The sequence below is a fragment of the Felis catus genome, chromosome B1 (genome assembly GCF_018350175.1).
Source record: "Felis catus isolate Fca126 chromosome B1, F.catus_Fca126_mat1.0, whole genome shotgun sequence".
In the NCBI taxonomy this organism is placed as follows: domain Eukaryota; kingdom Metazoa; phylum Chordata; class Mammalia; order Carnivora; family Felidae; genus Felis; species Felis catus.
The window spans coordinates 191309956-191324631 of NC_058371.1; the positions used below are offsets into that span (position 1 = coordinate 191309956).

General features: G+C 33.9%; 1 protein-coding gene across 12 annotated transcripts in view; it reads left to right on the forward strand.

Moving 5' to 3' along the window:
• Positions 1 to 14676, forward strand: part of LCORL (ligand dependent nuclear receptor corepressor like) — a 166750-nt gene that overhangs the window by 59870 nt on the left and 92204 nt on the right. For 9 of the 12 annotated variants that reach the window (XM_023253275.2, XM_045056553.1, XM_045056554.1 and 6 more), the window contains exons 3-4: positions 1899 to 1978; positions 2854 to 2983. In XM_023253275.2, coding sequence (XP_023109043.2) covers positions 1899 to 1978; positions 2854 to 2983 — 210 coding nt within the window. The remainder of the gene's footprint in view (positions 1 to 1898; positions 1979 to 2853; positions 2984 to 14676) is intronic. The other 3 variants (XM_023253278.2, XM_023253277.2, XM_045056552.1) reach the window with 1 other exon arrangement.

Below are 14676 nucleotides of genomic sequence, written 5' to 3' on the forward strand. Positions count from 1 at the left end.
CAAGTTTTTGCACAGTAATACTGCATAACAAAGAGCTCTAAAATCTATTGCTTGCTCATTGGGTGATCTGATTCACTGGACTTCAGGAATCACTTCTCCTGATGATTCCAGGTGCCAGTCGGAAGGAGTAATGGCTGTGTTGGGCAAGTTCTTTTCGTGTTGCAAGGTAGAAACTCAACAGAACTGGGGGAACTTGCCATACCTTTTAAAGCATCAGCTTGGAAGAGTATACTTCCACTTCTCCCACATTCATTCCACTGATCAGGAAGAGACATTGCACAATTCCACATTCCGAAGTGTGAATGTATTATTCTATAGTGACAGGCTGAAAGGTTGAAGAAAATTATACACCTACATAACTACAGTTCTGGGTTTCTAATTGTATAGATTGCTTAAACTTTTGATTAATCAGGTTGTTTACAAAAAAGTGATCAGTTTTCTTAAACTGATATATTAAAATTATCTGTCTTATGCAAATTAACCTTATTAAATATATTTGTGATTGTATAGATTTAAAAAATAATGACTGATGACCCTGTTTTGATAGTAACTAGCCTTTGCATGGTGTTTTATAGTTTATAAAATATTTTCACATTTTTTCATGTGATCCACAAGTTAGGTAGTGGGATCCTTACTTTACAGATGTGAAAATTAAAACAAAAACATTGTGACTTGACAAGGTTACAACCAGTAAGTTCCATTACAGATTTTTGGAGACTTTAAATCCAGTTATCTTTACATTGCCCTATACTGGGTTTCATGCTCCCATTTCCTACCATTTCAAAGTTTAGATAAATAATAGAAATATTTCTGGACCACTGTTAAAACCTAAGGGAGCTATCACTATACACTTTATACTCCATCACATCATACTATCTTCTACTCTGATTTGTGTATCTGGTTTGATGCAAAAATTGCTTAGAGGCTGATCCTCACTCTTATTTATTTATTATTATTCCAACAAAAGTAAGCTTATTTTCTGTGTAGTTTAGTAGAAACATGTATTCAACTTCATTATGTATTTCAAAAGTATGAGGGAAAATTACTGTGGTATACCCCAGTGCTTTTCAAATTAGTACCAGGGTAACTGCCTCAGGTGATAATGGTTTCATATATTTGAGGTTCTGTGTAAAAATTTATTTGGGAAAAGAGATGGAGAGTTTTACTGCAAGAAGGAACTTTGAAAAATCACTGTCTATACCAAGTATAGTTAGGATGGCAATGATATTCTATCTTCATAAAATTTCTTCATTATATGTTTGTTTTGCACAAACTTTGTATTATAATAGTTGACTTATATGAAACATTCTTGTGAAAAAAAAATGTTTTGTGTTGAATAATATAACATGTTTACCTGCCTTCTACTCTAACTCTTGCAACAACACCTTTAAACAACGTAATAAAAATCGGATCTCTTTAGCTATGGATTTCTATTTTTTTGGACAGCATTCCATTTTCTCAAATCTATGGGCTTTTCTGGTGCTTTACTCCATTTTCTCTGTTTTATGTTGCTTTCATGATGTGCAAAATTTATTTATTTTGCCCCCATATCTCCCTGTTTTGATTTCTTTCATAGTGAAAATTAAAAATTAATAGGTAATGATAAATTGAATCTTTTAGAAGGTTAGATGATACTTAAGACCCTATTGTTAGAAAATTAATTTATAACCAGCTCATTGTTCTTGATACTTTGTCCCATTAATAGTGCAAATTACTCTCCTTACAGCCTTCTCTGTTTATTTCTTTCTAGAGGTCATCACTTTAATTTCAAAGTTAGGCCTTCTCCCTTTACTATTAGTAGTTAGTTTTTTTATATGAGCCATTGCTGTGGAGAGTGGTAATTTTATTTGTTTTAATAAAGTTAGTATACTTAATGAATATTTTTCCCTCTTTTAAAGACTGTGAACCAGAAGAGCTGACTGACTGGTCTATGGATGAAAAATGTTCATTTTGTAATCTACAGAGAGAAGCAGTCAGTGTAAGTTTTAGTGCTATGAAATTATTTCTAAACTAATTGCACAATTGTAACACAATTTTTTAACTGAATTTTTTCTGAAAATTGGTGATTTACAGTGGAAATTTAAATACTTGATTTTGGTAATGTGAAGAATATTTTAAAGTCTAACATTTAGCTTAACTTGCAGGTGAAATCACAAAACACTCATCTTTTTTGCTTATTTCACATTTCTTCCTTATAGCTCCCTGACTCATGAAGTTCAGTTTAGATCTGTTTTGTATTTAGGTAGATGACAGTGAGTTTAGAGGCCTAGTTTGATTTGAGACCACCCTGTAGTCTTTCTTAGGAATCTGTAGCTGGAGGATAATGCGGCACTACTTTTTAGCCTTTTACTCTCTTGAAGTCTTTTGGATATCACAGTTATTTCCTGTGTAAATGATTAAATATTTAGTGTCTAATATAAACAAGGCATAAACTAGACAAGCAGCATCTTCTTGTATGGTGGAAAGTCCTAATTCTTTACTGGTGTGAGAAAGGCTGAAAAGAAATGACAACTTGAGAACCTGTACCCATTTTGGTCAGATTAGTGGGTAAACATACCTGGTTTGTTGTTACAACTCTCATTATTGGCATTGCTATCTAATGAATTTATTTAGCAATATATTTTATCTACTCTGCTCCCCCCTCCATTTTTGACTGTAGTTTTGCCAAAAAATAAGGCTAATTTGGTATCAAAGCTAAATTTCTTTTCTCCTGACTCCTGTCCCAAATTTTATGTTCTCTCTATATAATTTGATAGAATAAATGAACATTTAGAGAATATTTTTTTGCAATTTTTAATGGAATTTCATGTATAATAAAAAGTGATTTTTTATGTTGTTTTCTTATAATTTTAGGATTGTATACCATCTCTTGATTCTTCACAGTCAACACCAACAGAGGAATTATCATCTCAGGGCCAGTCCAACACTGAAAAGATTGAATGCCAAGCAGAAAATTACCTAAATGCACTCTTTCGAAAGAAAGGTAATATTGGTATACTTTGTCATTTAAAATTTGCAGTAGAGGTCTAAAATGTTTGCAGTTTTCTCACACGCAAGTTTTTTTTTTGTCAGTCTTTACTCCATTTTTGATTATTTCTTTTTTTATCTTTAGTTTTTCTTCATATTAGGACATTAGAATTCTTAGTTACTGTAGGGCTAGTCTTCTATTAGCCATTCCTTTTCTCCACTTTTTTCTCAAATCTGTCCCTGACACTATCAGATATTTTCCTCATCTACTATAGGCAGACAGGAAGTGTTTTTATGCTTCTGTCTTTATTTTGTTGCTGTTCTCAAGACTTCAAAAGTTCTTTCATGTTCAATGAGTGATAGATATATTATACTGTAAAGCTGTCTTTAGAAATCTAACAGTTAAGTCATTTATCAGCCAGATTGGAGTATTTTTGCTGGCTTGGGATTTCAGTGTTTCTTTGGTAGCTTGAATATGCTTACTTGACCCTAAATGTCAAATGTTCTTTTTTACTCACCTGTCTAAACTATTTAAACCAAATGAGGCTTGTTTCACTTGTTACCTTACTTGATACACATGTATCAGAGAGTAGTTTTTATATCTTAGTTGCTTGAGAAAAATATAGAAATATAGAACCTTCCATTTTTTGTTCTTGGCAATTTCTGCAGTAGTAGAGTGTCTTAATTTTTACCACATAGATCTTTGGAGTGAGTCATGATATAGGAGGAATGTAAGATGGGAAGGGTTATCATTCTGCCTCCCACTTTCCAGAGACTGAGAAAAACATTATTGTATTTCATCTAGGTGTTGACCCTGCTTTACTCCTCTTTGAAATTAGGTTAACATCAGATACTGTTCTATTAAGTTGATAACTTTTAGATTTTAATCAATAATGTTGAAAATAGTCTTCACCTTTGAGCAAGGAGGCTTTTGTTTAGTCCTCAGTGTTATGAGTTTTATGTGTTGAAATATGAGAATTCTTTTATTAGAAGAATCATTAGTGTATTAAAAGACCTAAGGTTAAGAACTGTATATTTTTTTTTAAGTGCAGGAGACTGAAAATATTTTCCTGTATGTTACTAAAGTGCTTAGTGTTGAGAAATCGGCATTGTCTTTAAAAAAACATTATTTTTTTTAGAAATTTTCTATTTGAACCCATATTAATATTTTACATGCTTTCCTTAAGAAGTTTATAACATATTAATTTAAAAAATTTTATTCTGCCAGTGTACTTACACTTACAAGAATTATGTTATCAGACTTATATCACTAATAGAGCTGGAGGAAATGTACACATTTACATACATGCACACGGTTTCACCTTAGAACTCTTTACTCAGTCTTCTTTTCCTTGAGTAATTTATAATGGTAGTCGCTGGAATTATCAATAGTTATGACCTATAATTTTTGATAGTATGGAGTAACCTGTGCTCCATTGCCCTATTAAGAGTAATCAGTAAACACTTGGTACTATTTCAGCTGATTCAAGCATCTGGGTCTTCAAGAGGTCTCCTACCAATGGTTGGGTGAGTGTTCATGGATATTTAGTGACCTCTCCATTTGAGGTGAATCTTGGCTTTCTTCCCGATCTTTGAAGGATTGCAAAGTTTTTAAATGAAAGGTTCTTATTAGTATTTTTGCTTTAACTTCAGGTCTTATCTTTGTTAATTCCTTCATTTGTAGTCCAACATGATTTTCCAAATTTAATTAAACATAAGGACTTTTCTGCTCCTTTACTTGGTTTTGTTTTTGTTCTTTATTTTTTAATTTTCTTTGAATAAAATCATTTTAGAGGTTTCCAATATGGTCTGGATTAGGATAAGGCGAGAAGATAATAATAGTATCTTTAAGTGATGATAACGTCTCTGTTTATTTAATTCCACTGTTAACTCTACTTGAAAATAAAAGGCATAAACATGTTTTTAAAGATAAGAAACACTTCTGAGCCTTTGGAGTAATAAATAAAATGTTGATAAAGCATATTGTTGGTGGATCTTTTATTTGATTCCTGAAAATTTCCCAAACTCAGCCATTTTCAGGAATTCTGGATATTAGTAACATTAATGTTACTGATACTCAACAGATACTGATCTTTTGCTTAGTTTGAGGAATATATGCATATTAATCATCTTGCCAAAATGTAAAGAAATCTTTTAATAGCTTTATTATAGCTTGTTTATTATTTTTCCTAACTGTGGTTTTAGGGACGAAGATAATGATAAGTATAAACTGTTATTAAGAACCCACTACACAGGGTAATGAGATGGTTGATATCATCAGTTATGACTGAGCACTGAAACCTTTTTATGCCTTAATCTTGTTTAATCTGAAAACAATGTTAAGAGGTAGGTACTGTTATCATTTTAACAGGTAGAGACAGTGAAACACAGAGAAGTTAAGTAATGTGTCTTTTAGTTCTATTACAAACATTTGAATCCTCAGGAAGTTAAAAAAAAAAAAAAGTTAAAAAGTGTTCTGTGTGAGGAGCACCCAGATTCTTTTATGTACTAAGTAGGAAGACTTTCCTATTCTATACTTATTAGCCAGCTAGGATTAGAGTTATTTTAATTGAATTAGGCAGACTAGAGAGGACTATGAGAAATGCTGTATTTCTTCTACACTTCCATTTTCCCTTTTATGAACCATGGACACTTTCAGCGATTAGTTTCCTTGTAGTGTTTAATAATAGATTGGAGGAAACTTAAATACTAAACAGTTTGGCAAATCCCTCATAATTAGAAGCTAGTCAAAAATACTTTTTCAGAGTTGAATAAATGGGGGGGGGGAGGGTATATTACTACAGAGATGAACTTTTAACTAGCTTTGAATATTATTCAGAAATTTTTCAAAATTTTTCAAAATTGAATTCCTTCCAGAGGTTTACCCTAAAATTGTCTATAGTGTTAAAATAGAATGAAAGCTCCATGAAAGCAGGCACTTTTTTTTTGTTAATTGCAGTATCCTCAGTATTTAGAACAATACTTATTACATCTGTCTTCAGGAAATACTTGTTGAACTTGTGAATGCGTACTAATAAACTGTCTAGGTATCTTCCAGTTTCACTACCTACTAATATTCTAATATTCTAATATTACTACTTATTTGATTTGAAGAAAGAAATTAATTAGCATATATATATCGTTTACCTTTCCCTACTCTGTACTTAAGTTTGTTACTGTGTATAGTTTGAGTATCAGTTTGTTTTGAAGTGTGTAGAAACATAGCCATGTAGATATAAAATGCCTTTTCCAAAGTATCCCCATCAGATGTAAACTAAATTATTTTTACTTTTTGCTTCGCATTCTCAGATTACCTGAAGCAGTGTAAGTCACCAGCTTATGATTCAGGAAGATGTCTCATCTTTTATTTTTAAATTAAAGAAGGTTACTTGACTAAATTGGAAAGATAGTAGTTGAATGAATCATACTGCTAAATATATGATAAAATGAAATCTTTCTTCATCAAAATACAATATGTTTCACCTGCTTTATCTTTTATCCACACACATATTAGCATTCATGCAACTACTATTCTGGTTTTTTGTTTTCAAAGACCTTTCCTGATATATTTGATGCAGTTAGTTGAAAGCTGATATTAACCAACCCTTTCCCCTTAAATTACTTGGTAGCCAGGTTTTATATAAAGTCTTTCAGCCTTTTCTGAACACAGATCCTTTTCCTTTTAAACTCTTAATTTTTAAATCTTATATCAAGAAATAAATATTAATATGGCTTGCTAAACAATTGGTTATGACTGTTAATAAAGCATTTGATTTCTTCTAAGAAATCTTTTAGATTGCTTTTCTCTAAATGCAGGCATCCATGAGTGACTGTGTAAATTTGACCTGATACATTCATGCCCAGAGTTTCTTACACAAATAAGCCTTTGTGAGATCATTGTGGGTCATAAATCGAATTTCTCCTATATGGGTTGCCATTTGGAACTTTCCGGAAACTGTGTATTAGTGCCATAAAATAACTCACATACTGTTATGGGCCACGTTCAAAGGTGTTTATGAAAATATTTTTCTTGTTTTGTCATAATCTGGAAGATATGAATGAAATTCTAAGAAAATACACTTAAAATTAGAACTGGATTTAAGATTTTTGCATTCTGGTAAAATCATTTTTCTACCTGCAATCCATGACAGGAATTAAAGGCCAACTGTCAGGTCACTCATTATCATCTGCATTCTTATCTCCTTTTGTCTTTTTTATCCTCAAATTCGAGTCAGTTATCCCTTTACAAGCACCCATATTTCTACTTTGTCTTTTGAAACTTGTGGTCTTTAATCAGCAAAAAACTCCTGTGTCCTCAGGCTCTTCCTCTTAATGTTCCCTTTATTTTATTGTTGTCACTCAGATCTGCATATTCGTAAGAGATGCTTTTGTAGCCCTCCCCTTACTGGCTGTTTTTAATTTCTTGCTTTATGTAATATAGGATGATACCATTGGCAGGTAACCTCTAATATCTTTATAGCTGCTTTCCCATCATTTATTCACCCTCCTCACTCAAAACCCTGAGCTCCTTTGAAGCACATGACAGCAAACTATTCCATCTATATTATCATGTTGTGGACCTCTACCAACCTATTCACTTTATTCCTCCCAAATGTTATTCCCATCACAATTCTTAGTGACTTCAAATTCTGTGTAGGTGATATATTCAACACTCTGGACACTCTGGACCTCTTCATTCCCAGTGATCTTTTCCTCCATTCCCCTCCAGCCATCTTTCTCCATGACCATTCCTAGACCTTTGCCGCCTCTCAAATCTAATTTCAGCCATCTCTTTCTGTGACTACAACTTCATTCCAGTACTCATCCTGCACCCCCATTTTTTTAACCTCATTACAATTTCCAGTCTATTGACCACACCAATTTTCAACTCTCCATTGTCTCCTAGACATGACTTCACTTCTCCTAGACGTGGCAGAAGTGAAGCTGAATAGCTCTGATAGTGTGCTTAATAATCACTGTGATCATCTTTCATATAAAAATCTTAACTCCGTTAATTCTCTCTTCCTGTGTCATATTTGCTTATTAGAACCTTATCTGTGTTTTAGTCCCATTCCTCATATATTACACACTTGCCCTGACCAGCTAAACTTGGCTAGAGTAAAACACCCAATTATGTTGACTTTATAAGTCTTGCCTAATCAGTTTCTTCTCTTTCAAGTAGTTATTTTCTCTTTTTCGTCAGCTCTCCAACAACTAAAAAGTTACTCTTTATTTTTGTAGCACAATTACATTCTAACATATATAATTTACTTCTTCCTTTATTTACTATGTATTGTCTTTCTTCTGCTGGAATATAAGCACCATGAAGAATTGGATTTTGTACTTGTGTTGACTAATATATCTCAAGCATCTGACACACAGATATTTAGTAAATATTTATTATCTGTATGTTTACTGTCTTCACTTCTCAATTCCCCTTTTCTTTTTAACCTGTCCCAATTAGACTTTCTTTCCTACTACTTCACTAATTGTTTTATCAGTTTCCTTGGTAATTCCATCTTGTATTATTCAGAGGGAAGCTATCAGTTCTCATCTTACTTAACCTTTCAGCATCGTTTGACAGAGTTGATCACTTCCTTATTCTGATTTCTAGGAAATTATATTCCAGATAATTTTTTCCATATACTGTAGTTTTATGAATGAGAAAATCTAGTGTAAAAATCACCTGAATTATAGGCCAGGCCTACCATATGAGCTTGCCTGTCTGTCTCATTTAATATGATCTATATTCTGTTTTAAAGAATTTCCTGGTCCCCATAGTACTTCAGAACCTCATTCTTTCTGAATTTCTCTTACTCACCAACGTACAAGGAGTCTAGGATTCTAGCAGAGGGCTTTTTCAAATACCATACTTGTGAAATGTGATAAATTAGTTTATAAATTGCCATCTTGCCATTTTTAGCTTACATATAATTTGAACTGTCAGTTACAGTTTACTATTTGCTGTTGGTTAGTTGTGCATTATACCCACAACCTTCTCAGACTGTTTTATAAAGATTATCAATTAATAATATTGATTTGTTAGTAATAACTAGTAGTTATCCCCTGCCTTTTCCATATGGATTTATATTTGTGTGTGTGTGTGTGTGTGTGTGTGTGTGTGTGTGTGTGTGAGTTTTCCTCCTTAAAATGTTTTGAGTGAAGTCTTTAAACTGTTTCTATATTTAATGGAAGGGGCCAAAGCATAAGTTCACAATTGAACAGATAGGAATTCACATCTGTCCCACCATATATTATGTGATTCTGACAAACTACTAACCCTTTTTGTGACTTAGTTTTCTCATCTGCAGAAGAGGCACAATAATTATAGATATTTATACTCTGTTGTCTGTCCTCATCCACCAGAAATGTAGTTTTGTTAAAAGAGAAGATAATGGTTAAGGTTTTAATGTTTTAATCATGTGTGTTCAGTTGTAGCTTCTGGTGGAAAAAAGAATATGGGCTATAGAGTCAAACCTAAATGTGTTGCTTGCAGTTTTTTTACATTAAATTAGCTATGATATTGGGCAAGTTATTTAACTTGGTGATACCATATCATTGTGAACTATATCATTAATATAATGTAGATGAAACATCTAGCTTAGTACCATATTTATAATAGGCATTCAGTGAAAAGTAACTCCATGGTGGATTGCACTAATTTTTGTTGCTTTTGTTGTATGAGAAAGCTAGGCACTGGCATCTAAATGGCCTGCTCTTTTCATAGTAGGGCATAGTAGGTAAAATGTTGGGTTTTGGATTAGACCAAGAGTCTAGTCCTGGCTGATATATTCAGCCTTGTGTGACCTTGGGCAAACTTTTTAACTCTTTAAGACTTGTTTCCATTTCTATAGGATGGGAATAATTCTAGTTTCTCAAGAGGATTATTGTGATGATTAGAAGAGTTAATGTATCCAAACCCACCAGGTTGTATGCATTAATTATGTGCAGTTTTTATATACCAGTTATACCTCAATAAGTTGAGGAGGAAGAGATAATGCATGTAAGGACTCAGTAATCTACAACTGCTGCTACTTTTATTTATTATCATTATCATCAATTACATGGAATGACAATAAATCAACAAAGGGAGACCATTGAGAGTTTAGCTGCCACATTAAATCATCTGATTATTAAGAGTGTGGTCTTTAGGATTCCATGAATTAATAAGTGACATCAAGATGTAAGGTAGCATACAGTCTTAAAAATGAGTAGTAATGCTTCAAAACTGTCAGCAGCAAATAGTATTCTTTGGATGTTTTGAGGGAGTAGAATTGTCCGCTAATAGGATACAAATTGCAAATTTGTATTGCAAACTACAGTATTGTGTTTGTTTTGTACAAATAAAAAGTCACTTTTGTGCATCAGTTTCTTAGTTAATAAAATGGAAAACTTTTTGCTAAGATGTGTTGGTATATATTGTTAGCCTACGTAACATTCAGGAAGTAAAACAATATAAAGAAATACTGGAAAAAATTATTTTGCAGACATTTGTGTCAATCAACCATGTGGAACACTTTGAGGGAAAATTTCAGCATAGTTTGCAAAGTTGGCCAATTCTGGTAGCTATTTTTCTAATTCCTTCCATGTTCTGAATGCTCAGAGAACCAAAACTAATTTTAAAATATTAACTTAATAAAGTGAAAATCCTATATCAATATATTTGTGCAATGAAAGGACACATTTTCTGAAGCAAAATATAAAATATTTGGGGACTATTACGTTAGATTACTTTTTACTTCTTTAGGTATGAGTATTTGAGAGTATACCTTTTTTTGAAGGGGGACATTGCAGGGAGGGGCAGAGAGAATTTCAATTAGGCTCCACACCTAGCACAGAGTCTGACGCAGGGCTAAGTCTCATGACCACGAGATCATGAGCTGAGCTGAAATGAAGAGTTGGACATTTAACTGCTTAACTGACTAAGCCACTCAGGTGCCCCTTTAACTAGAAATGTTAAAATGCTTTCATGTCTATTTAAGAAAATTTATGTTTTATTTAAGCCAGTAAGGTATTAAAGTGGCTTGCCTACAGTTACTTCTGTCATGAACATACTAAATGAGGCTGCCAGTGTTTCTGGTGAATAACTGGAACCACGATGCTAACCAAATATGCTAGCGAATCTGATCATATAACTCTAATTATCTGGTAGTGTTTGAACTCCAAAGCCTTTTGGGTATGCTATGGCCTACTGGCTCTTTGCAATTTTCTTTGCAATTACCTCATTCCTTCAACTTAAAACAATCTAGACTTCTACAAACCATCTGTGAGCCCATATTAGATGCTAATTTTTTTTGTGTGTGAGTCTTTATCCATATTTGTTTTCCTAAAAAACATACTTATTGTTCTGACAATACTGATTGAGGTTGTTTCTAAAAGAAATACCCTCTCTTTAGTGGAGTAGTGCTCAGTGCTTACCTAGACTAGGTATGTTTATGTAGCTCTGACATCCTCATTTCTTATAGTTATTGGAGTTCAGAGTTGCAGGCCTCACATGTCTATAAGGTATAGAGATAAAACTGTGGTGGACTATTAATAGTGTTCCGTCATTATTGCTGAGTATTTTGTTAGAGCAAAAAAATAATTATCATTATGTAGCAGTGCTATAGAACAGAGCTTTCTAAAATCATTTCTGCATGAAGACAGGTTAAATAAGATGATCCACTGGAGTACAGGAATTCTATTTACATCAATATATGTACTTAATGAAATAAAACTTCTGCAATAAAGGGAACCAAAGATCCTTGGAGAAGTGGTTGCTCCCATTGCTGGGACTGAGAAAATATGAGTTTGGAACATTTTGTGGTACCAGAAAGTAAAAAAGTGCTCAGAAGAGGATAGGAATATATTGGGTGGGACACAGGAGGCAACCTGAAAGAGTTTGGAGGCCAAAACTGGAACAATTTGAGCAAAAAGATAAATAACAATATAATTCATAGAAATTCAGCAGACACCAACTTGACCCAGGTGATCAAGGGTTAATATCACCAGTAACAAAACATATCAAGTCTTAATGGTGCACTGATCTGATGCACTGAAAAAGGCACCTTACTTCTGTCGTAGATTGCCAAAAAGGCATAACTTGGAATTAATCATGAAAAAGCTTCACATATATTAAGGAACATTCTTCCAAATAACTGACCAGAACTCCTCCAAGATGCCAGGATCATGAAAGACAAGGGAAGACTAGGGAACTTTAACTGATTAGAGCAAACAACTAAGTGCATTGTGGAATCTTAGATTGGATTCTGGAACAGAGGAAGAATGTTAGTGGAAAACTGATGAATTCAAATACAGTCTTTGGTTTAGTTAATAGTACTATACCAATGTTAATTTCTAGGTATTGCTAGTTGGTTATATAGGATGTTAACATTAGGAAAGAGGTGAGAGAAGAATATATAGGAACTCTGTGTGTACTGCTTTTGAAACTTATGTAGTCTAAAGTTACTTCAAAATTTAAAGTATTTTTAAAAACATAATACAAATAAAAGTTAGTATTTACTATCTTTGACATATGGACTGACAGTGGCACCCTTACTTGGTCTTTATATCAGAAGACTCTTGTCATATAAGGGTGACCTAGTATCCTGGGAGAAGAGTGAGAGTCCAGTTTCTCATCCAAGGAGGAGTTGAAAATGGCGCCCTCATTCTTCGGTTTGCATTTTGAGTGATATATTTCAGTGCGTTGTGATATATTATAGTTTATATGGCCTAGCTAAATGAATTTATATACTCTGCTATGTAGTTTTATCTGAATTAAGTCCAAAAAACAGATACTTGGCCTTACAATATTCTATCATTGATGAACCTTCCTCCAAGTATATGCTGTCCTTTGAGATGCTTAGCTCAGAATAAGAATGCTACTGTGTAATTTATAAATAGTATACATTAAAAAAATTTTTTTTAATATTTATTTATTTTTGAGAGAGAGAAAGTAGAGTGCAAGAGAGCGCGAGCCAGGAAGGGGCAGAGAGAGAAGGAGACACAGAATCTGAAGCAGGCTCCAAGCTGTGAGCTGTCAGCACAGAGCCTGACATGGGGCTTGAACCCATGAACTGTGAGATCATGACCTGAGCCAAAGTCGGATGCCTAACCAACTGAGCCACCCAGGCACCCCATAAATAATATACATATTTTAAAGGTGCATTCTCAGTTTTGTTAATTGGTGAAGTTAAATGTTCAACAAAATTTGAAAACTCTGCTCTGAAGATACATTTTAGAGATTGATTATTCCCAAGTCCAGAATTGGTGGGCTGATTTACAAAGAATATTTAATAGCTAGAAGATCTAATAGGGAAAGTTGTAGTCACAGGGGAGTTGAACTTTTGTTTTAAGAAGGCTAGGAGGTTCACAAATACAGTGGTCAGTTCATGGTGTTAAAGATGCAAAAATACTGGGAGCAGATGGATACGGAGAGGCAAAATGATTTAGGACTAAAAGGTGATATCATGTCCATATCCTTTGTAAATAAAATTTTTTTTTAATGTTTATTTTTAAGAGAGAGAGAGAGAGAGAGAGTCAGAGCATAAGTGGGGGAGGGGCAGAGAGAGAGAGAGAGAGAGAGAGACAGAATCCAAAGCAGGTTCCAGGCTCTGAACTGTCAGCACAGAGCCTGACACAGGACTTGAACCCACGAAACAGGAGATCATGACCTGAGCTGAACGAAGTCAGACACTCAACCAGCGTCGACTGAGCCACCCAGGTGCCCCTATATAGTTTTTTTGAAGAAAAACTATATAGGTAAGTGGCTACATTAAGCTGTGTGGTAGGCCATGGCTTTTACTAAAATCTCAAGTGGGCTGTTAGAAATGAAACTTGCAAGTGTAAGTGGGGTGCTGCAAGAGTTTCCTTTTGTGATAATGATGTGGATTCTTAAAATCAGATGGTTCTATCCTCCTTCCTACCTACCCCACCGCCTAAAAACCCTAAAATGTTATGAGGGAAAGATCATATGGTTCTATGTCTCTGTGTTCTTCTGATCTGGTGGATTCCTCATTCAACATGGACAATTGAGACCATTAAATCTGTGGAATAAAAACAAGCTTCAGGAAACCCAAGTCTATTCATTTCATCTTTTGATTTTGTTTTTATCTTTTATAATGCATGTTTAGTAGAGACGCAGTAAACCAAACTGAAAGCAGTTTAAACACATAGTGTTTAATGTTTAAGTCTTTATTCTTGGGGTACCTGGGTGGCTCAGTCAGTTAAGCATCTCACTTTGGCTCAGGTCATGATCTCAGGATTTGTCAGTTTGAACCCCGCATCAGGCTCTCTGTTGTCAGCACAGAGCCAGTTTTGGATCCTCTGTCCCCATCTTTCTTTGCCTGTCCCCTGCTTTCTCACTCCCCAAAATAAATATTCTTTATATTCTTTTCTTTCCTTCTGTGAGCCAACTAGCTTATAAGACTTTGCGAAAAAAGAAAAAAAAAACCATTTTTCTCTAATAATTTCCTTAAGTGACTGTTCAGTAACCTTTTGTGTAAGGTGTGTGAGAGTAAAGGAATATTCTCTCCTTATTTTTCTATGTCCTGTAAATTAAAAAAAAAAAAAAAAAAAAACAGATCAGCTTATCACCAAATTGTTCATGCAGTCCTTACTCCCTTTAAAGAGTGAAGAGTCATTTATTGAATTACCTTGTGTATGGGACCATGGTAGATCACTGAAAAGGTAAATGAGTAAGACACGGTGCTCAGTCTCAAGGAGGACACT